The sequence below is a fragment of the Echinops telfairi genome, unplaced genomic scaffold, assembly GCF_000313985.2.
Source record: "Echinops telfairi isolate 266 unplaced genomic scaffold, ASM31398v2 ScPeMD7_7;HRSCAF=31, whole genome shotgun sequence".
NCBI classification, from domain to species: Eukaryota; Metazoa; Chordata; class Mammalia; order Afrosoricida; family Tenrecidae; genus Echinops; species Echinops telfairi.
The window spans coordinates 26,684,897-26,707,294 of record NW_022103904.1 but is presented as its reverse complement, the minus strand read 5'-3'; the positions used below and the strand labels follow the sequence as shown (position 1 = coordinate 26,707,294).

At 55.4% G+C, this 22,398-nt stretch overlaps 2 protein-coding genes across 5 annotated transcripts in view; one reads left to right on the top strand and one right to left on the bottom strand.

Annotated features, from left to right (window-relative positions):
- Nucleotides 1-8,699, top strand: part of ZNF710 (zinc finger protein 710) — an 87,117-nt gene extending 78,418 nt beyond the window's left edge. For 3 of the 4 annotated variants that reach the window (XM_045286379.1, XM_045286378.1, XM_045286377.1), the window contains exons 3-4: nucleotides 1,389-1,580; nucleotides 2,052-2,623. In XM_045286379.1, coding sequence (XP_045142314.1) covers nucleotides 1,389-1,580; nucleotides 2,052-2,426 — 567 coding nt within the window. In that variant the 3' untranslated portion in view covers nucleotides 2,427-2,623. Of the gene's footprint in view, nucleotides 1-1,388; nucleotides 1,581-2,051; nucleotides 2,624-7,683 lie in introns of those variants that run through there. The other variant, XM_004708217.4, reaches the window with a different exon arrangement.
- Nucleotides 8,700-11,278: 2,579 nt separating this feature from the next.
- Nucleotides 11,279-22,398, bottom strand: part of IDH2 (isocitrate dehydrogenase (NADP(+)) 2) — a 13,333-nt gene continuing 2,213 nt past the window's right edge. Inside the window, exons 5-10 of the mRNA XM_004708105.2 lie at nucleotides 21,588-21,724; nucleotides 21,271-21,422; nucleotides 12,882-12,994; nucleotides 12,651-12,748; nucleotides 12,465-12,557; nucleotides 11,279-11,670 (exon numbers count right to left, since the gene is read on the bottom strand). Of these exons, the coding sequence (XP_004708162.1) occupies nucleotides 11,583-11,670; nucleotides 12,465-12,557; nucleotides 12,651-12,748; nucleotides 12,882-12,994; nucleotides 21,271-21,422; nucleotides 21,588-21,724 (681 nt within the window). The 3' untranslated portion in view covers nucleotides 11,279-11,582. The remainder of the gene's footprint in view (nucleotides 11,671-12,464; nucleotides 12,558-12,650; nucleotides 12,749-12,881; nucleotides 12,995-21,270; nucleotides 21,423-21,587; nucleotides 21,725-22,398) is intronic.

Below are 22,398 nucleotides of genomic sequence, written 5' to 3'. Positions count from 1 at the left end.
AGCAGGCTCAGAGAAGCTGCCTAGAGCATAATAGTAAGAGGGATTCTGAAGCTGAATCTGGGCTCCGCAGTAAACCTTTATGAGTGATTATTGATGTCTGCAAGAGTGCAGGGTTATAGCCTGTATACTAAATGCTTGCCATATTTCTCCACTTGTGCTCAGTGTTAAAGAGACGAGTATTACTATCAAGAAAATTCAGAAAGCAAAGGCTGATGAAAATGAAAGTATTCCTTATCATCAACCTCAATTTGTACTCGAGTAAACTCCCCCCAGGTGCAGTGTGTCAAGTGGGCAAATGATACTGGGCACAGCCACTGGCCCGCAGGAATCCCTGCCCAGTGTGAGAAAGAGGCGGACTGAGGAACTGTTCAATCAAATTTGCATCGAACAAGCAGCTCTGACCATAGCGGACACGTGCCTGTCCCTCTGGGTCTCTGCTCGGTCCCTCACTCAGCAGAGGGAACAGGCCCAGCTTTCATCCTCAGACGTCAGTGAGGTGGACGCCCCGTGTGCACAGCGCCCTCTGCCGAGGGAAGGTGTCGATGAGGGGAAGCCTGGGCACTGTCCACACGAGGGTTTGCACCCGGGTCTGTGTCGTTTGGAACTTAAGTTCCCCAACTACTGTGCTCATTAAGACCCCTGCCAGGGAACCTGCTGGGGAGGAAACAAAGCCCTGGGCCCCATCCCAGGCACCCCCTCACTGCATGGGGATTTCCAGAGAGAGGGCTGGAAGCTGCAGTCATGAGGCCACAGGTGGGTCTCAGCAGGAAAGCGGATGAAATGCTCCCAGGGCGGCGTCAGTGGGCAGGCTCTCGGGACTTGAAAACTCTTAAAATGCCACCCAGCCCTGAAGGTTTGTGGTTCTGCCTGAGGTGGAGAGGAGCAAGCAGCCCTGCTGCCCCAACACGTTCTCCCCTTGTGATGCCTGGGGCAAAATGCCTACCGAGCAGTCGTGCACGGGCCGCTGGGAGCCAGGAGCGATGGCAACTGGCATTTTTTTGGAGCCAGTTTGGGTTTACAGAAAAAATAGTATGGCAAGTACAGAGTTCCCATCTCATCCCCACACGCGCGTGGCCCCCCAATAGCGTGTTACGTGAACGTGGTACATGTCACACAAATGAGGAGTCAGCACTAACAAGTCATGGCGAAGTAGAGGCCACGGTGTGATTTAGGCTTCCCTCCATGCTACAGCCCTGTTGATTTTGACACATGCCCAGTGGCCATCATGACAGTATCCTTCCCTGGGCACTACCTGTCCTCCCAGTGGCTTTCGATCAGTCATACTGGTTCAGAAATGACCCAGAGAGCTGTGCGTAGCACTGCAACCCTGACACCACCCCCAGGAGGGTCACTTCCTGTGGCCCTGACCCCTGGCCCCACCTCCGCAGGGCGTGAAGGAGTTCAAGTGTGAAGTCTGCGGCCGGGAGTTCACGCTGCAGGCCAACATGAAGCGGCACATGCTGATCCACACCAGTGTGCGGCCCTACCAATGCCACATCTGCTTCAAGACCTTCGTGCAGAAGCAGACCCTCAAGACCCACATGATTGTACACTCGCCCGTCAAGCCATTCAAATGCAAGGTACGGCGGGCAGGCCCCGTGTACGCCGGGCAGGCCCCCGTAAGGTGGCCTGGCCAGTGTGGCGCAAGGGGAGCCATGGGTGGCTGAAATGTTGTGTGGGCCCTGGGCATTGGCGTGGATGAGGTTGGGGTTCAAATCCTGGAAGCTGCTGAAGCTGTGCTTCTTGAATGCTGGGGAGGGACTGGGGGTCCCTGTACAGCCACAGTGAAAATGTCGGGCATCAGGCACGGCGCAGTCAGAGACCCGAGCCTGGGTTCTGCCAACTCCAAGGCAGGCCATGGGAACAGTGGCAAGGAGCACCTTGTTTCTCTCCCTCTCCAGCCTCTAGGGCCACATAGCAAAGAACCAAGTTAGCATTCTGCATAGAAAGTGGGATTCCCACCCAGCCGTGGCGGGGGTGGGGGTAGACCGAGGGCCCAGGGGGTGGGGCGGGCTCCCATGGGCTAATGACACCTGTTCGGTGTGTTCCAGGTGTGTGGGAAGTCCTTCAACCGCATGTACAACTTGCTGGGCCACATGCACCTGCATGCGGGCAGCAAGCCCTTCAAATGCCCTTACTGCTCTAGCAAGTTTAACCTCAAGGGCAACCTGAGCCGGCACATGAAGGTCAAGCATGGCGTCATGGACATCGGCCTGGACAGCCAAGGTGGGTGGGCCACACGTGGCGGCCGGGGCAGGAGCGGTCCCCTCACGGTGCACTCAGGAGCCTCCTGTCCAGCTGGGGAAGTGGGGAGGCTCACGAGGGGTACGGCGCAGGTCTGGAGAGGGGGGACCCTGGAGGGCCATTGTGCTGATAACGACGGGCTATTTATGTATTCTTCAAAAGACTTACGTGGGCTGACATAACAATAATAAAAAGAATCACTAATGGTTATTGAGTGCTAACTGTGTGCCAGGCTTTTATTAACTCATGTGATCCTCACCAAGAGGTGGGCTCGGTTGTCCTCCTTTGACAGATGCCGAAATTAAAGCTCAGAATGCTTAGTTCACTCGTGCCCAATTCAACACCCAGGAAGTAGTCAACATGTCATTTCACTGCAATTAAAGAGAGCATTGAAAAGCGGTGGGGGTGGGGGTGGGTGGTGGGTGGGTGAGGGGGAGTAGAAAGAGGGGATGGTAGCTGCAAAAGTAAGGGAGTCTGGTGAGGTCACCGTGCAAGAGCACCGTGGATGCCAAAGACGCGCTCTTGAGCTTCTTCCCAGCAGCCAAGGCAGAGAGCGTCAGACTCCCAGTCCCCCTGCGCCCAGTGCCTATCAGAGAGTAAGCCCTCAGTCAGGAGGGGGGGTTGGGGGGGGCGCTGCCATTAAGGTCTGGGAGAAGCTTCCAGAAAGAAACCTACACATCAGCCGTTGGTAGGTAGGAGTCATGGAGCTCTTGTGTGTTAGATTACCCAACAAGCCAGGTAAGCACAGGCTTACCTGAACCTGTTTCCCAGTCTCTCGTAAACAGTTTCTAATCTGTGGCGGACAAACGGGGATATGGCAAAAAGCATGTCTGCTGCAGATTAGCAGCCCGTGCTTGTCTTGTCAGAGGGCAACCACCCTGGGCTGTTTGTCATAAGCAAAGAGGTAGCCTGGCTCCTCAGTGCTGGTCAACACTGAGGAAAGGCCTCTCTGTCAGGCTCTGCCAGAGCCAACAGCCAGGCTCTCTGGCCTGGAGAAGGCCCTTCAAGGAGGGTCACTGAATGCCCGTTAGGATGGCTCCTTGTGCCCTTGGGGGCCACTTGACTTTCTGGTGCCCCATCTGAGCCACCTGGCCAGGAGCATGCCCTGAAATCAAGTCCACTTGACATATGGGCTCCACTGCTGGGGAAGGCGTGCAGTCCCCGACTTTGGTCTTGGAGCAGTTGCCTGGTGATGAATGGTCTAGGGCAGGGGTCCTCAGCTTTTTAAACAGATCTGTTGGAGGGCTGGACTATAGTTGAAAAAAAAAATTATGAACAAATTCCTGTGCACACTGCACATATCTTATTTTGAAGTAAAAAGACAAACGGGGCAAAAACACCTGGCGGGCTAGATAAATGTCCTCTGTGGGCAGCATGTGGCCCGCGGGCAGTAGTTTGAGGACACCTGGTCTAGGTGTTCTGACAAAAGTAGGTGCTCTCTTCTGTTTCGCATTTGTTTATTAAAGGTGCTCGGGAGAAAGATGGGCTGTATACTCCCCTAAGGAGTTACAATCACGGGCTGTTCTCCCATCCTGTGGGTCGCTATGAGTCAGCATCAACTCCATGACAGTGGGTTTGGGGTTTCTGTTTTTGTTTTTTTGGTGAGGGGGGCGGTATTAGAGGTGCCCCTGGTCTGGGAGGATGAGACACAGCTGGCTGCATACAAGTGCCCTCTCTAGCTTTGTGCTCCTTGAAACAAACGTAGGAGTTCTGACCACACTGGAATGACCTAGGGTCTTGTAGCCATGTAGACTCTCCGCCCTCCTTCAAAATAGGTCCCTAGGTGGTCTCTGTCCACAATGAAGTGCGGGAGGCCTGAACTAGGGCCACGGTGGGTCTCTGCCTTGAGCATTACGTAGGGGACCACACCACGGGGTTCCTGGTATAGTCGTTGGGACCCAAGAGCATGCGTCTCCAGGTGATGCTGCTGCTGCAGGCTCAGCACCCTCACTTAGAGGTCCCTCGATCCAGACTGCAGGACTGGCGCTCAAACTCAGCTGCCACGTGAGCATTGCCTGGGCCCTGGAAAATGCCTAGAGATTCCATTGCTGCTGATCTGCAGGGCGGGGAGATGTCACGCTTGCTATCAATTCCGTGGCAATCCCGTGTGCCAACGTAGAACTGAATGCCGTCGTTTCAAATGGCTGCGTTTTGCAAAGTCAAGTCTCCAGCCCTTTCTCCCTGGTGCTGGGGCAGGGACTCAAACCACCACCATTAAGTTAGGGGCCGAGAGTTTAGCCATTGACACGGATCCGCAGGGACTCTGACAGTTCTTTCAGCAGTTCTAGTGTAGAGCAGAGTCCGAGCGTCTTACTCTAAGAGGACCTGCCTCGCACCTGACCCACCAGGAGGACGAGGAGCAGAACGTGCCCTGTTGGAAATAACTAAAGCCATCAAAAGACTGCCCCTCCACACCTTGCTCTCATGGGAGGAAGGAGTGACTTGGGGGAGGGGGGGGAGGGCCTCTAAGGTACAAGCTCCCCCACGAACAATGACAAGCACCTTCATCATTTTGTTCTTGGAGAGTGGCGCAAGGGAACCACCAGGCAGGACATGTGGAGCGAGGAACCAGTCCTGTTAGGAATCCACACCCACCTCCCTACCATGGAGTCACTGCTGACTCCACCTGGCTCTAGAGGACAGGACAGGGTAGAACTTCCCTGCAGGTTTCTGAGTTAGAAACTGTCTGACATTTTAGGGGTGCAGAAAGCCCTTTCTCCCCAGAGGCCCACAGCTCAACATGTAATCACGATGCCACCGGGACTCCGGAGGAGACCTCTCCCTCCAGCAGTCTGCGGCAGACTGCTTTCTCCCAGGTGAGGGGGAGGGACAGGCTGGCCCTGGAATGGCTCTGGCTCCAGCCGGCCTGCCTCTCACCCAGCACCTGGATCTGGGAAGCCTAACCTTGACATTTATCCAGGAGGAAGGCACCATGCGTTCTCCGAAGACCTGCAAAAGCCATCCGACTCAAGGCAGCCCGCTGTCGTGGGCGGCTTGGAACAGAGCAGAACTGCCACTGGGAGGTTCCAGGGCCGTAACTCTTCGTGGGGGTAGAAAGAAGCCTGGTCTATCTCACTCCAAATGGCTGGTGGTTTCGAACTGCTGACCTTGTGGTTAGCAGCCCACCCATGTAACCCACTAAGCCTCTAGGTCGCTGAGTGGGAACCAACTTGAGGACAGGAGTCTGAGTAAGCGATGGCTGTCACTGGAGGTGGGTCAACAGACGGGACGGTTGTCCTGGTAGAAGACTCACTCCCTGTGGTCGGTGGTCAGCTGGGTGGGGCCACTAGAGTTAACACGTGTAAGTCAGGTCCGGGTATGGGGCAGGACCAGAGGTAGGACTTTTCCCTGGGTGCTTTCTTGAGCACCTTTTTCTAGTGAGTTGTCCAGTATGAGGGTGTGGCACTAGGATTTAAGACAGTTGGCAGCAAGCCTGGAGAGGGTGCCATGAGGCTTTGGGCACAAGCACAGATACTTCCTTCACACCGGCTTCAGCAATCAGGAAATTGGAGAAGCGGCCTAACACCCAGCCATCCTCAGAGCTGGCTGCTCAGCCACTCCACAATGGTGGCAGAGCCGGGTTGGGGTGGTGTCCTCATGGTCACAAAGCGGCTGCCAGTGTCAGCACACTGTGCTTCTTCCTGTACATTCAGTGAGGGACGGAGGAACCCACCTGCTCATGAGCCCATCCTGAACCACTCGCTGCCAAGAGGAGTGGGGTTCCCCTGAGGTCCCTGATCATCGATGGTTTTGCCGGCCTGTCCGTCCACCCTCAGCAGACAGGTCTGGAGACCTGTGTTCGTCACAGTTATGCAGGGGCAGCCATCCACAGACGCCCACACCAAAATGCCAGGAGTGCTGAGGTTTTAAAACCCTGCCTTTGACTTGCCAGGGACCAGCCCCTAACTGAGGTCTGCTTCCTCCCCAAAACACATCCCCATCTCCTCCTCAGCGCACTGCCGAGCCCGGCTCCCAGGATTCCCAGCCCGTGCACTGGTCCTTCTCCTGTAATTCACTGGAAGGCAGCCGGGCCTCCTGTGTTGGGCCACTAACCGCAAAGTCAGCAGTTCAAAACCACCAGCTGCTCCTTAGGAAAAAATGAAGCTTTCTACTCCTATCATGTTACCGGCTCGGAAACCCACCAGGGCAGCTCCACCCTGTCCTGTAGGGTCGCTATGGGTCGGGATGGACTGGGTGGTGGTGGGGTGTGGTTGGGAGTCTATACAGAAGCAGGTCACCAAGCCTTCTTTCTTCCCGGTGTCGTGGGTGGGTTCCAACAGGCAGCCTGTAGGCGGGGAGACAGTCAGGCTCAAACCATGACCACACACGTACACACAGCAGTAACTGCGTCCCGGCAGGGTTGCACTTCCCTCACGAGCGCTTACTCGCTTCAGGCACCTTTGGTAGCTTACCTGAGGTTTTTGTTTGTTCTCAGAGAGAGGAGGGCAGGAGGTGGGGAGCCCCTCGGCCTCCACTGTTTGGAGGCAGGCCAGCACAGGAGAAGCGCAGCCGCTCTGGAGCGCGGGCCCAGGCCGGTGCGTGCAGTGAGGGCCAAGGGAGAAGGCAGAGGGGCGTGGTGCCGCGGGCTCTCACTGACAAGGGTGTCTGAGGCTAACTGCCCACGAGGGCTTGGTGCCGTTGGGGGAGTCCCTGGGTGGCCCTTAGGTGGTGGTCCAAGCCCACCCTGAGGTGCCTTGGAAGACTGGCTGACCACCTGCTTCTGAAAAGCTGCAGCCTCAGAACCCCTGGGTGCTCACCCCTGCTCACGTGGGGTCCGGGTGACAGGGAGACTAAAGGACCACAGTGACCGGTGGAGGGGGTGGCAGTGGTGGTCCAGTGGCACATTCTCACCGTCTGCGCGGAAGACCTGGGTTCAGTTCCTGGCCAGGGCACCTCCGTGCTGCCACCCCCCTCATGTGTCAGCAGAGGCTGGTAGGTGGCTCTGATGCTGAACCGGTTTCAGCGTGCTGCCAGGACTAGGAAGAGAGGCCTGGCGCTCTAACTCAGAACATCAGCCGAGGAAAGCGGCATCGTATGACACCCCATCTGACCAATGGCCCTGGGAATGGCGCGGGGCCGGGTGGCATGTGGTTCCCTTTGGGCGTGGAGTTGCTGAACGTCAGTCAGTGGCCGCTAGCAGCAGTTCACAGGTGACTTAGGAGGCGCCAAGGGGCATCATCCGAAGAGGACTTTAAAGCCAAGCTTGCTGGGCTCCCGTGAGGGTCCCACCCCAAATACACAGCGGTTTCGGCGGTGGGTCCTGGTGGACCCATCTGAGGTGACTCCTGGGTTGGAAACCGTGGAAGGTTGCAGGGAACCCTCTGGAAGCTGTGGCTGGGAAATCTTGTCTTCAAACGATCTCCAGCTTCCCGAGGCAGGGGTGGCGGGCTACCCCAGGGAGGAGCCACGCAGGCTTAACTGTGCCCGCTCTCTTCGCAGACCCCATGATGGAGCTGACGGGCACCGACCCCTCGTTGCTCGACAGCCAGCAGATGGAGGACTTCCAGGAGAACGCCTACGCCTACGCAGGCGTGGACAGCAACACGGAGGCCAGCGTCCTCAGCGACCCGGCCTACTACAACGTGCTATAGCACGTGCGGCTGCCCCTGGGGGGTGGAGGTGGGGGGCAGCCAGGCACACTGCACAACACACCTGCAGCTGAGCAACAAGCTACTACCCCACTGCCCTGTGTCCCCCCACCCCACCCCACCTCTCAAGTTGTTTGTACCACTGGGGACTTTGAGACCAAATGGAAACTACTAGTGGCCTCCCTGTGAAGCAGGCCCAGCCTGAGGCTCCCGGGAAAGAGAGGGAGAACAGGGAGGCCCTTGGGTTGCTGCTGGGTGTGGGAGGGGAATGCTGATGGGGCCATGTTGTGAAGGATCACAAGGACACACAGCCTCTTTGGGGGTCTCCTCTCTCAGGCCCAGCAGCCAGTGCTGGCTCTTTGGGGGCCCTGGCCCCACTGACACTGGAGGATAAGTCACTTGAGCCATGCTTTGTTTGTCTTCATGGCCAACTCCTGCCTCTAGGGATGGCTGGCCTGTATTGGCCAGCACTGACCCCAAGCCTCCTCGGCCCTTGTGCTGTGAAAGGCCCCGCCTGGGGATCCTCTTCCCCACCCTGCCCCTGACAGCCAGGCAGGACACCCTGCCGTCTACCTCCAGGTGCCCCCACTCTCCTGAGCCAGGTGGAAGCGTGCGCTTGGCTCAGCCCCTGCCTGCAGAAAAGTGGGGTGTTGTACCCCCACCGGCAACATCCACGCCCCCAGAGGCCTGTGCCTGCCTGCTCTGTGTGAAAGTGCTTTTCCGACCCGCCCCCGCCCCACCACAGTCTCGTTCAGCAGCTTTGATCTCGTCTGGGTGCTGAGCTGGGGCAGCACACGGGGACCTCTGGCATGACCAGAGCAGACAGACTGATGGAGGCCCCTGAAGTGAGGGTGGGGCAGGACAAGAGGTGGGGGGCTGCCTCGGGAAGGCCAGGGACCACCTGTGGGGTGCGGGGGGGCCGGGACTAGGCAACAGTACTGACTAGCAAGTCTCTGTTTTGAGGCTGGAGATAGCCTACAGGCTCCGTGGGACGAGCAGATGTCAAAAGGAGAACGAAGACCATATCAAAGAAGAAAAAAACAATTTTTTTTTCTGAGCAATTGGGGGAATTTTGATGAAGTTAACTTATTGTTTGTTTGTTCTCTTTCCAATTCTGTTGCCCATTATCTCTCCTGATGGGGATGCATTTTCTTTTCCCAACCCCAGCTCTCTGCTGTGCTGTGCTGTGCCTGCTGAGTGCACCCCCCCACCTGGCTGCACACTGGCAGGAAGAGGCAGCCGGAGGCAGGCCCTCCGCCCCTGCAGCTCACCTCGCGGCTCCTCCTCCCTTCTGTTCTCCCGGCGCAGGAAATAGCACATTCAGGAACTCTAGGCACCAAGACCCTCTCACTCACACAAGGCGCCTCCTGAGGCTTCTGTGGGGTGGGAGGGCAGGCAGGGCCTCCCCCAAGGCACAGAGGATGGAAGCCTCCAGGTTCAGCCCAGAAACCAGGAGAAAGGCGACAGCTGGGGGAACCCATTTGAGAAGCAGCCACCCCCAGGCTGTCCCCATAAGTGAAGGGGCACACTGGGTCCCAGGTGGCCCCTTCTCTGCTGGAGCACATGCTGAGCAGCATGGGAAAGGGCCGGGGCTCATAGGAGCTTCTCCCTAGAGATGGCTCCCCAGACCCTGTGGCCACCGGCCTCCCTGGTGCCCACACGATGATCCTCAGGTGGCAGTGACTCCCCCTCCCCACTCCCCGTCACTGTAGAAGACCATTTTCTCCTGCTGAGCAGAAGGTATCACCCCCGCAAACTACCTCTTCCCACAATGTCTTTTTCCCCTGGTACCAAAAAGCACCCTGTACCTCCTGCTCCTCCCTCCTGCCAGCGCCATGGCCTTGGTCTTGGAAACGGAAGGGCAAAGGTCTGGTCTCCAGGGTGGGGCCTCTGCTCTCCTCGCCCCGCCCTGCCATCAGCCCTGGCCCTCTGTGAGGTTCTATACTTGAATGCCTGCCCCCTGCCCTGTGCCTTGGACCTAGGCAGAGCTACGAGAAGGCAACAGCACAACGATTTGCAAAGGGGGGGGGGGAATGTCTAGTCTTGGCAAGGCTCCTGTCCCCGCCCCTCCCCAACTTTTTCCAAAGAGGCACGCTGCCTCTCGGGTGACTTGGGAGACCCCTGGACAAATCCCACTCTAACTTATTTTGACGTGTATACAAACCAACTGTTTAGAAATTCCACTTGTGCAAAGCCCTACTGTGTTTTCATGTTCCTGTTTAAAAGAGAAGTTTACTTAGCAATAATTATAAATAAATGAATATTCTTTAGTGAGGTGACTGCCGTGCTTTTTCCACAGCCCTTGGGGAACAGGCCCTGTGTAACCTCCGGGAAGGAACCCACAGTGAGGCACCTCTCCCCAGGGGCCGGAGGGAACACAGACTCTGCTCTGGCCCAGGCACCCGCCAGGCCAGGGCCTCCTGCTCCAAGCCCCAGAGATGGGGGGTGTGGGCCAAGGCCCCTGAATTCCCACCACGCACAGAGAAGAGCCACCTTCCCCACCCACAGGTGCTGGGACAGACGCCAGCACACATGCTCGGCTGAAATCTGGGGTGCTGCCAGCCCGTTGCTGCTGACAGGCTGGAAGGAAGGGCAGGAAGCCAGGAGCTCCCTCCCAGGATGGGGGGCCTCCAGAGCCAGCGCTTTTCTGCCTCAAACCTGGGGGTTAACGGGATTAACCGCCAACAGGAAGGGGGCTTCGAGTATGGATGAGGGGAGGGTTTAGCTCTGCGGAAGCTACCCAGGAGTCTCCAGCAATGCTCCCCGGCCCTGGTCTCACCAACAGGACACCTGCCCCGCCCCACCCCCAAATTTGGGGAATGGGCTTGGGGTTGCCGTACCTTTACTTCATAAGGCAAACACACACAGCTCTTAGCCCAGGACCTTTCACTACGACCCCTCCGTGAAGGACGGCCCCTTCAAGGCACTATGCGCTGGGCTTCGGAACCACATTGCAACCATGCATGCTTCTCGAGTTTTGCCTCGGAACGGTGAAAATGAAACCCAAGTTTGGGAGCCACAAGCCTGGACTGCAGGACACAGCCCCACCCCAACCCCCCCACCTGCACCGGACTCGCAGCTACCGCCCCCACCCCCACCGAGCAGCCATAGTGGGGAGAACATTTTAGTACAGAGAACTGCGCAGCTAACGGCTTGGGGGACGTTCCGAAGGTCAAACAGGAAAAGTAATAATCGGGACCAATAGGGAAGTGATCAGGCCCCAGAGAGAGAAGATGGCTCCGCCGGCCACTTCCTGGGGAACACGGGTCACTGCTGCCTGCCCCCCTGGCCCCAGCGGTGTCCCCCTTAACTGGACAGGGGCCTGGGAGCAGGCTGCGGCAGCCGGGGGCATGTTAGTCTGTCCCCTTTGGACTCTTGTCAGCTCCTGCAGGGCCTCAGCCCCTGGGCCCCGCAGCCTCCTTCCCCTCAGGGACACACACAGCAGACAGTTTGTGAAGAGCGTTTAGTAGCTAACTCGGCACCACGTGCTCCACGGGCAGTGGAAGTTACAGTATGCGGGACAGACTGACTGGCTGAGGTAAAACACGACACTCCTGCCTCACGTCTCCATGAGGGGAAACACAGGGAGGCTTTTAAAAAATATCTCACTTATAAAAAATGTCCCCTACAAAGGCCTCGTGGGCAGGCTCCCTGGAGAGGAGCTGCGGGGCTCACCCTCCACTGCGGCCCAGTGGACCTGCCCGCGTGGCTCCATCGTGTCCACCGCAGTGGCCAGGGCAGCGCTCCCCCCTACTGCTTGCCCAGAGCTCTGTCCAGGTTGGTCTTGATGGTGTCCAGGAAGTCCGTGGTGTTCAGGAAGTGCTCGTTCAGCTTCACACTGCCGAGAGAACACCGTCGGGTCAGTGTGCGGTTGGCCTGGCCGGCCCAGAGCAGACTCCGAGTGTGGGTATCTGGGCGGCAGCCTCCTGCCCCGAGGGATGGGGCACACCCCGTGACAGGCCACAGGCACGGGCTACCTGTCGCCCACCGCTACGCCAGCAGGCCACAGCACACTTGCCAGGAACCTGGTAGGTAAAATCTGGCTTATGTCAACTCTGGCTAATGGTGCCCATGTATAGACTAGAACTGTGCCCCACGGGGGTTTCAGACCCACCAACCAGGAGCAGCCCAGGTCTGGGTTCCAGAAACTGTAGGTCCCTAACCAGAGCTGCCAGCCTCTCTTCAGAGCAGCCACCTTGCAGTTAGCAGCCCCGCACCTCACCCGCAGCACCACCCCAAGGATGCCAGGGGCTGGCGGGCAGAAGTGGATCACCAGGCCTTTTTTCTGAGGGCCCCCGAGTGGACTTGAACCTCTCCAAGCTTTCGGTTAGCAGACGAGGGCACGACCATTGGCATCCCAGATCTGCGGTGAGGCCTGTCTTTCCCAGGTCACTGGACAAGCGGTCCAAGCTCACTGAGGGAAAGACTTGGGAGCAGCCAATGGCAGCAAGAAGGACAAAGTTAAGGGCCCTCGTCTGGGAAGGTGGGGCCCGAGGCCTCTTCGGGAACATACACCTGTCCAAGGCCAGGCCCCGGCACTACGCTGACTTAGAGAGGGTCCTCTGGCCCCTTCCCACTCTGCCCAAGGCCCCGGCAGACCAGTGCCACCCCCGACCCGGCCGGGCCACGCACTTGCTGAGGCCGTGGATGCAGCCCGCCAAGTCCTTGGTCATGGCTCCACTCTCCACAGTCTGGACGCACACCTTCTCCAGGGTCTGGGCAAATCTGCAGGGGATGGGCCGGTGTGAGGGTGGAGCTGTGCGGAGTCCCGCCCACCCACCCGCCCTGGGCCTGCTCGGCCCCTCTCTCCACACTCACCTGATGAGGTCCTGGCTCCCGTCCAGCTTGCCCCGGTGCTCCAGGCCACGTGTCCAGGCAAAGATGCTGGCGATGGGGTTGGTACTGGTAGGCCGGCCCTAGGAGCAGGGATTGCAGGAGATTGAGACCCCCCCACCCCACCCCCAGGGGCCTGGCTAGTGAGGAGGCCAGTGGACATAGCTGCCAGCCTCTCCAGCCCTTCAGCACCCATGGGCTTTGGGCTCCACTCACCTTTTGGTGCTCCCGGTAGTGGCGGGTGACCGTCCCATGAGCAGCCTCTGCCTCAATGGTCTTTCCATCTGGGCAGACCAGCACGGAGGTCATCAGGCCCAGGGAGCCAAAGCCTGTCAGGCAGAGACCACTCTCAGTGCTGGGCCCCTCCCAGACCACCAAGAGGAGCCCTCCACCCCCAACCCCTCCCCAGGTGCTGTGGCTGTCTCAACCCCACACACTGTAACAGGGGGGCAAAGGCAGTTTCAGGCTTGTGCACCCTTGTTATGGGTCCTCAGCGCCCAGTACAGGGCAAGAGGGCACTTTCAGGTGACTGTCCCCACCTTCAGGCACCCTAGAACTTGTAACTTCCAGGGTCCAAGGTCCTCACTGCCCCCCTTATCCTGAGCTCTATCCAACCTGCAGGTCAGCCCATGCAGCCTGGCCCGCGACCAGGAGAAGCAGAAAGAACAGCCATCAGCCGTTTCACAGGGGTACCGCCCCTCGGCCACGTTAAAGGTGGTTCTGCAATGGCTCCCTTCTCGTCCCTCCAGGGACGGCACTTGCTCACAATCAGAGACTAGAGGGGTCCCTCCTGGGGGGTTTGGGGTTGGTGGGCACCACAAAGCCACAATGCCCACCCAGCTGCTGAGCACTGGACGAGCCTGCTCTGGGCCCACGGTCTCAGCAGAGGGGTCCGGGGCCCTGGCTCTCACACTCTGACCAGCCGTTGCTGAGCCCATGGAGATCCTTGGCATCTAGCTGTGAGGGCTGCCCGTGGCCTGGCCAGTGAGGACCAGCAGCAGGGCCCAGAGGTGGAGCATCACCAGGTGGGCCGTGGCCATGGGCATCCGCAGGCTCCCGTGCTCCAGAGGGCTGGGTGCAGTGTGGACAACAGCGTGGACTTGAACTCGTCCAGGAGCTTCCGTTTGAGGGGCTCTGTGTCTCCTGCTTCCTCAGCTCAGCGGTGGGCTCTGGTCATTTCTGGTCACACTCAGGCGGGAAACCTCTACTGGGCAGCAGGTCCTCAGTCACTTTCAGCAGACGGGGCTCTTGAGGGAAGCTGGGTGACAGTCACGCTTGTCCTCATGGCCCCCGGTAAGGCTTCCTGGGGAGCAGCTTGGTCTGTGGGGGCAGGAGGTGCCTGGTCCAAGGCGGTAGGGGGGAACGGGGGTGTCAGCTCATCTGCCAAGAGCCAGTAGCATCCTTGGGCAGCACAGGCGTCTTAGGCATGAAGCCACTGGGTGACGCTGATGCAAGATCTCCGAGGTGGACAAAGGGGTCCGGGTTATGTGGCTCGATCTGACTTGGGGAGGGGCCAGGCGGGGCTGCTGGCTGACTTCCAGAAGGGGAAGGGCGGGCGGGAGGGGGGCATCTGCAGCAGGCTTGGGAGCGGTTGTGGACACCAAAGTCTTGGCCCAGTTGTCCATCCTTGCAGGAGGCCGTTCTGATGGGTGGTCCCTCCCACCCAGGATATCCTTGCCAGAGGACAAGGGCAGGGCACTGAGGGCATTGGGCTGCAGCCGGCTTCGTGGCCTTGGGGGGTCCAATCCAGAACTTGGGGGTCCAACGAGATCCGGGTGGGAGCAGGTCTCTGCGTCTGAGTCGGCTGCCATCAGGACAGGGTGGAATACATCAGCAGCTGTGGCGGGGCCTCTAGCATGCTGAGGAGGGTGACTTAGGCTGAGAAAAGGCAGCAGTGAGGCCTCTCTGCCAGGCAGGTGGTCCTGGGGGGGAGGCACCAAGAGGCAGCTGGGCAGGTCGAGGTGGCTGCAGGAACCCTGGTCACCCCTTGTGAAGGGCTCTGGCCCCAGCCCTGGATCCGAGTGCAGCCCAGCAGGTCCATGCTGTCCTCCAGTGTAGGCTGCAGTGGCGGGGAGGGCATCCTGGCCGCAAACACCGAGTCTAGTCTTCACTCTCACACCTGCCAGTCACCAGTGGAGGAGGCCATGCTTCCTCTCCGGACAGCTGGTTCTCTCGGTCTTCCATCAGGGTGGGCGGGCCTTCGAGAGGGCTGTTTCAGACATCCATTTCTAGGTCTCTCCCTCTGAGCCCGGCCAGCATGTGGAGGGCACAGTGTATGTCCCAGTGCTCCGCAGCAAGTCTAACCCTGTGCTGGCCCTCGGGGTCAGGCTGCGCTCCCCACCTTCCCACGGGCTGTCCTGCTGCTACAGCCCTTTGGGGCACTGGGCTACATAGAGATGATTCACCAGAGGATAAAGATGTGTCTTTTCTCCTCTTTGGCAGGGACAGTGCAAGGAGAAGGGCCTTCACTCATTCAGTGATTCAACCAATATTGATTGAACACGTTTTACAGCCCAGCTCCCAGCTCTTGCTCTCGTGGACTGTACATTGGAGTTGAGGGTGGGATTTGATCAAACATGTCTGAAAAAAGTATAAGATATGGTGATCGTTTTTATGTCCACTTGGATGGGCCAGGATTCTCCCACGATACGATCTAACAAGCGTGGTCAACGCCATGATGGGATCTTCTGCGAAGCAGCCAGGCAGTTGTGGGGAGAATAGAGCTCCTTCACCTGGCCACAGCCTGGATGTGATGGAGGGCGGTTTCATGCAGCTGACATGGTTCATCGACCTCCTGACGATCCCAGGAGCCAGCAGTGGACCACCAACATGGGATTCACTCGGCAATCTTGTATTCACTCGGGTCTACGTCCACCAGCCTTTGGCCTCCTGCTTCATCTTCCTGCTCCCTGCTCTTCAGTCCCTGCTGCTGCAGGAGCCAGGAGAAGCCTGCAGCTGACATCTGGTGCACAGACTTGAACCCGTCTGAACTCACCCACTTCTATAGCTGTGTGAGCCATTTCTTGATATAGACCTCTGTCTACAGACATACACGTACTAGCATCATTGGTTCTGCCTCGCTCCAGAACCCAGGCTAGCACACAGTTATTGCTGCAACCATCAGTCTTCTTCGCAGGCAAGGGAACGGAGCCTGGTTGCTTGGTTAAAATCACAGCATCTTCAACAGTCAGGTTTTACCGGGCATTCAGGAAACACGTGACACAAAAATATATTTGTGTTTCATGACCCTGCCAGTAGCTTTTCCAATTAAGGATGAGAAGAGACTGCACAACATCTATGAAAAGTCGTCCAAGAAATTATGCCGGAGTCAGAACAGCCTGGTAATGGCGCACCAGATGCAGAGATCACTGGCACAGAATTAAAAATCTAAACACAAATCCTTCCACTTATGGAGAGACAGACCGTCTTCAGCGAGCCCAAGTCTATTAAATGGGGAAGAAATGGTGCCGGCAAAATTATATGTAGAAAAATGAAACAGAACCCATACCTCATACCATGCACCAAAACCAACTTGCAATGAATCAAAGACCCCAGTGTGAAACCTGTAGATCATACAGTGTAAACCATAAAGGTCATAGAATTAACAAAGAGGGACAACGCTAGGGGTGTGAATAAAAATACCAAACATAACTGAAAATGCACAAACAGCAGAAGATGAACTAGACAGAGAGACCCTCCTAAGACTAAATCCTTAGCTCATCAAGATTTCTCCAAAAGAGTACAAAGAAAATCAACAGACTGGGAAACACTTCAAGTGTATAAAAGCCTTCAACTTCCGAACAAGAAGGCAAAACTCCCGAGAAAGGAGAGGAACAGACAGGTCACCAACGCAGACATTCAGGCGGCCAGCACAGGGACAGAGGCTCACCCTCATTAGCCACTAGAGATGCAAATCAAAGCAACAATGAAATAGTTCACCCGGAACAACCATGACACTAATTATGGAACAAACTAACAAGTGCTGGCAATGTGGTGGGGAGCGTGGAACCTTATACACACGGCTTTTGAGAATGTCAATGGTACAACCACTATGGAAAATGGTACGGTGCTTCCTTAAAACGCTTGAAATAGAAACACCAAAGAATCCAGCAATTCCAATCCTAAGTATATACCCTAAATTAACACGAGCCATGATGTGAACGGGCGCACATGCACGCCCATGTTCATTGCAGCATTTGTCACAGTAGGAAACAACTTACGTGTCCAGCCGCCGATAAATGGAGAACCAAGTGTGGAACAGACTCACAATGATACAGAATAATGATAAAGCCACAAGCACCTCACCGTGTGAATGAATGTGGAGGGCAGTATGCTCAGTGAGATAAGTCAGTCACCAGAGGACAAAGACTGGGTGGGTCTATTATTTAATAAATGAGAGAAAAGGCTTACACCCAGGGGGACTAACCCTGCAGCTGTCCTTGATGGCTACCAGGGCGCAGATGGAGGGGGGAAATGCTACCTAGATCGAGGGCACGTCAATAACAGTGACGGGAAGGCAGTCCACAGTAGGAGGAGTCAGCACAACACGACCGAGGCAAAGAAGCACACTGAGAGGAACAAGGATAAAGGATAAATACAGTGATTACTGAATGAGCCTGGTGGTATAGTGGTTACACTTGGGGCTGCAATCTGCATGGTCAGCAGTTTGAAACTACCAGCAGCTCCCAGGGAGAAAGATTGGGCTGTCCACTCCCGTAAAGAGTTACAGACTCTGAAACCCACAGAGGGTCACTAGAGTCAGCACTGACTCAGTGACAGTGAGTTAGGTTTACAGCAATCAATAAGGAGCCCTGTGGGTAGAGTGGGCTATGTATTTGGATGCTAACCCACTGCAAGGTTAGTTGTTCGAAGCACTGTGGGAAAGATGAGGCTTTCTATCCCCATTAAGAGGTACAGTCTCAGAAATCCACAGGGGCACCTCTACTCTGTCCTATAAGGTTGCTGTGAGTCAGCACTGATGAGAGGCAGTGAGTTTGGTTTTACAGTAATTACTAAGGAGCCCTGGTCGCATAATAGGTTACATAGTAGGCTGCTAACGACAAGGTCAGCAATTCCAACCCACTAGCTGCTCTGAAGAAGAAAGATGAGGCCTTCGACTCCTATAAAACTCTAAAGCTTTGGAAATCTAACGGAGCAGCCCCACTCTGTCCCGTAGGGGGGCTCAGGGTCGGGATTGACTCAATGGCAGGGCATGTGATTCGGGATGTAAGGAATTCTTATTAGGCAGCCCATCCTGCAACCATGGTATTAGCAAACAGCGAACAACGACCAGACAGACAGGGATAATAAAGAGGGGGGCGGGGGGCACACGCACCTGCAGAGACAGGTTTGGTTATCGACATTTCCACACACATAATTATAGGTGCCGCCTGTATTATATTAAAACATAGACCATGAAAGGGCACACTCATGGACATTTCTTAGATATAACCAAACCCCCATAGGACTAGGATCCGAAGTTCAAAGGTGAAAGACTTGGGACACTCAATTGGCACAACACCGTTCATAAAGGCAGTATTCTGCATCCGATGTCGGTGAGTATGGAATGATATGAACGGGTACATGGACAGGAACCAACGCTCACTAGAGGCGCCGAGGGCTGGGTGGGGAGAGACAGGAACTCACTCCCTAGTGAGCAGACACTTGTTAGTGTTGGTGACAGGAAAGGCACTAACGAGAGCGAAGTGTCTACTCAGCTTGACAGGCCAGTAAATGTACGCTTGAGAACGGGACCTGCCGGCAATAGCTACGGCAGATACAATTTTGCAACGATGGCAAAAACCACCATGAAATATATTTGTGGGTGTTTGGGGAGGGGTCTTCAAAAAGTTTGTGAGGGAAAAAACCCATATATGGGTATGTGAGCATATATAGTGTGTGCATATGCATGTGTGCATCGATGTGACTATTTGCACATATATTCATCTGCATCAATAAAATGCATAGGAAGCTGTGGTGCTGTGAATTACCCGATAGGACCCCTCTGGGCTTCAAATGAGCCATCGCAGATGCAGAGTGGGGGCCTCACTACCATTCGAAAAGCAAGAGCCAGGAGTGGAGACACTCCTGGGCCTGAGCTCCCCTTGCTGGCTCCTCAGTCACGTCAGAGATGGTGAGAAGCAGTGGTAGCAGAGGGAGAACTGGTCCGAGACAGAGAGGGGGTTCCCAGCTCACAGAGCAAGAAAGCTGAGGGCCTTTGGACAGGCTTGCTGCCACAGTAGGGTGCCTCTGAGGACTTACTAAAACAAAACAAAACCCCAAAACACCCAAATTCACTCACTCGATTCCAACATAGCAACCCTATACAATAGAACAGAACTGTGGGTTTCCAAGATTGTAACTCTTTATGGGATTAGAAAACCTCATATCCCTCCCCTGGAGCGGCTAGTGCTTTCAAACTGGTGACCTTGAGGTTCACAGCCCTCCACGTAGCCACCATGCCACCAGGGTTCCTCGATCACGTATTGGCAGAGCTGAAAGAGTTTTGTAACACTTGTCTGAGCAGGGCGGGGACCAAACCAAGGGACAAAGGGACAAGGGTTAAAAGGAGACACGTCTGCAGAGGAGGCTCTCCTGACTGTAGAACTGTAATCTGCAGAGGAGGCTCTCCTGACTGAAGAACTGTATCGTAAGCATTTCTGATCCTGGATTTCAACTTGTTACTTCCCCAAGAAACCTCCAAAGTATTGTCTGTGAGTTCTTTGTAGCCATTGCAACAAATCATTGTACCCAGCAGAGAAACAGTACATGGGGGGGACAGTTTGTATCCAAAGTGGTTAAAATTCTTTACTTTTTTTTTGTTAAGTTAGAGGGTGGAGGCAGGTCATAGGAATCAGCCTGGAGCAGCTGGTGCTGATGCCAACGGTCCCCTCTGCCCCTCACAAAATTGAAGGTCAGATAAGACCAACACACTGCTTCCAGGAGCACAGTTACAGACACTTCTTAGACATAACCAAAGAGCTGCAAGATGGGATTCTGAGTTTGAAGTATTAGGACCACGGTCTCGTGGAACATCTGAATCATTTGCCTAAAACAGTCTCTGGGCTGTGGAGTTTACACAAACCGTGGCCGGACCTGCCCTGAGACCAGAAAAATCAGATGGTGCCTACTACCACTGTGGGCCATTTTCATATGAGCCACGATAGAAAGACCCTGGGAGAATAAGAGAACAATATGAAACAGAACCTCAACCGTCTAAAAACAAACCCTGTATCTGGAAACTTTGGGAGCGATTGTACAATTCTGTTTGACATGCTTGACCTTTGGAATGCCATATGGATTAATTCCCAATAAATACTAACTTTTTTAAATAATAAAAAACATTATCTTTTTTCCCAAAAAAAAAAACATATTTACTGGACTGATTGTGTTGCAAGGACTCCCCATGATGATTATTTTGAGAATCTCTTCAAACTTCAAGCCCAAACTAACCCCTGAGGCCACCTTGTAGCTCAATAATAGTCTGATTCACAAATGATTATCAACCATAACTACTGTGCTCTTTGAAAAATCCCCTCCACGAGACGCAATGGTCAACAATTACTTTAAAACAAAGAAGATGGGTAAGGGAGCAGGAAAACTAGGTGAACGGAAATGGAGCCACTAGAATGGAAATCAGGAGAATGTTCGAAGGATGTAACCCCTATCCTTCAACGATCTGTGTACACATTGTGGAAGAGGAACCTGAAATTCTGTATAAACCTTCACCCCAAACAACAAAACACAATCAAAAATAAATTTAAATCATTTGTGTTGAGGGAAGGAGAGACTCATTTTTGCCTGGACCGTCACGCTCACCAATTCCTTGCAATACTTAGGGTGACTTTGCCTGCCGGTCTGCCCATCTTCTCCTTCCCTCCTCAGTGGCAACAAGACCTCACGGTTCTCACAGAAGTGGCTGGGCCTCTCTCCACCTCCTGTGATTTTCTTTCTCTGTATCTTTCTAGATTGCACACATTGGCCACCATTCTTCCTGCTCTTGTTACCAAAACACCCAGCCTCGCTGAGCATTTTTCTCTAGGCCTTCACCTAGGTCTTCCACCGCAATCCACTGGTCTTCCTCACCACTCTAAGGTTTAGGGGTGGGCCATCCTGCCCAATATTCTGCTACAACCATAGCATTTACTGTCCAAAAAGAAACCCACTGCCATTTCAAGAGCACGCCATCCAGTGAGTCAGTCATCTTACCTAGTCCTTCCCATGGCCACCAACTCAAAGCACAACCCAAACCATAATCCTTAGTTCCTTTGTGGCCAAGAGCAACCTCAGGACTGACTCGCCCAGCCCCTCAGGACTGGGATTCCTCTCTGTTCCTCGGTCATAACAGCCTGGAGGATACACCAGGCCAAGCCCAGGGGCAGCCTCTCCACCTCCACCCCCTGCTCCCTCACCAGGGAGCTCCTGCCGCCCCACCGTCCACCTTCCACCTCCCTACTGTCCACCAGGAACCCTACAGGGAGAGGCAAGCTCCAGTCCTGCTAATACGTTACAGAGGTGTGCTACTGGAAAGTTCTACCAATCCCCCAGCCAGAGGACAGTCTGCTCTCCCCCAGCCCTCCCAGGGAGCAGGGTCCTTCCGGCATACCCTGGGCCAGGATGTCCGACTGCACGTCTCCGTCGTAGTTCTTGCAGGCCCACACGAAGCCGCCCGAAGACTTGAGAACCTGAGCCACCATGTCGTCGATGAGCCGGTGCTCGTACCAGATCTTATTCTTGTCAAAGTCAGTCTTATAGTGCCTGGGAGCAAAAGGGCCTGTGGTGGGGCGGGGGCGAGTTGGGCAGCCCTCCCCATGCCTCAGAGTGGGACCAAGTGGGGCAGGGAGTCCCTGCAGTCATGAGGGGCAGGCGGACAGGGAAGAAGGTCCTGGGACCCCTGGGAAGGCAGCAAAGTGGGGCCGTTACTTGTCAAAGATCTCCTGGAAGATGTCCTTGAAGCGTCCATCGTATGCCTTCAGGATGGTGTTCTTGGTGCTCATGTAGAGAGGCCACTTCTTCTGGATGGCGTACTGGAAGCAGCTGTGCGCAAAGCCGGAGATGGACTGCAGGGAGAGAGCATCCCTGCATCATCCCCCAGCCCGGCCTGCCAGAACTTCCCCAGGCCCAGGCCCAGGCCCAGGCCCCCAGGATTGGTACCCACCCTGCACACCACCCTCTCAGGCCGTCTGCATCAACCTCATCCCCCTTATCAAGGGTTTGTGAGGGTGGGAGGAGAGAGGGGAAAAAATGAGGAGCTGGTACCAAGGGCTCAAGTGGAAAGAAAAATGTTTTGAAAATGATGATGGCAACAAATGTACACATGTGCTTGACACGATGGATGGATGGTGTTTTGTTTTAATCATTTTATTGGGGATTCTTACAGCTATTATCACAATCCATACATAACTCCATTATAGCAAGCACATTGGTACATTTGTGGCCATCAAAACATTTTCTTTCTACTTGAGCCCTTGGTAACAGCTCATTTTCCCCCTCCCCGCCCCTCCCTCTATCATGAACCCTTAATAATTTATTTTAAAAATTTTCATGTCTTACATTAACTGCTTTCTCCCTCCACCCACTTTTCTGTTGTCTATCCCCCCAGGAAGGGGGTTATATGTAGATCCTTGTGATTGGTTCCCCCGGTTCTCCTCCACCTTCCCCTGCCCCTCCTGGTATGGCCACTCTCATTATTGGTCCTGAGGGGTTTATCTGTCCTGGATTTCCTGTGTTTCCA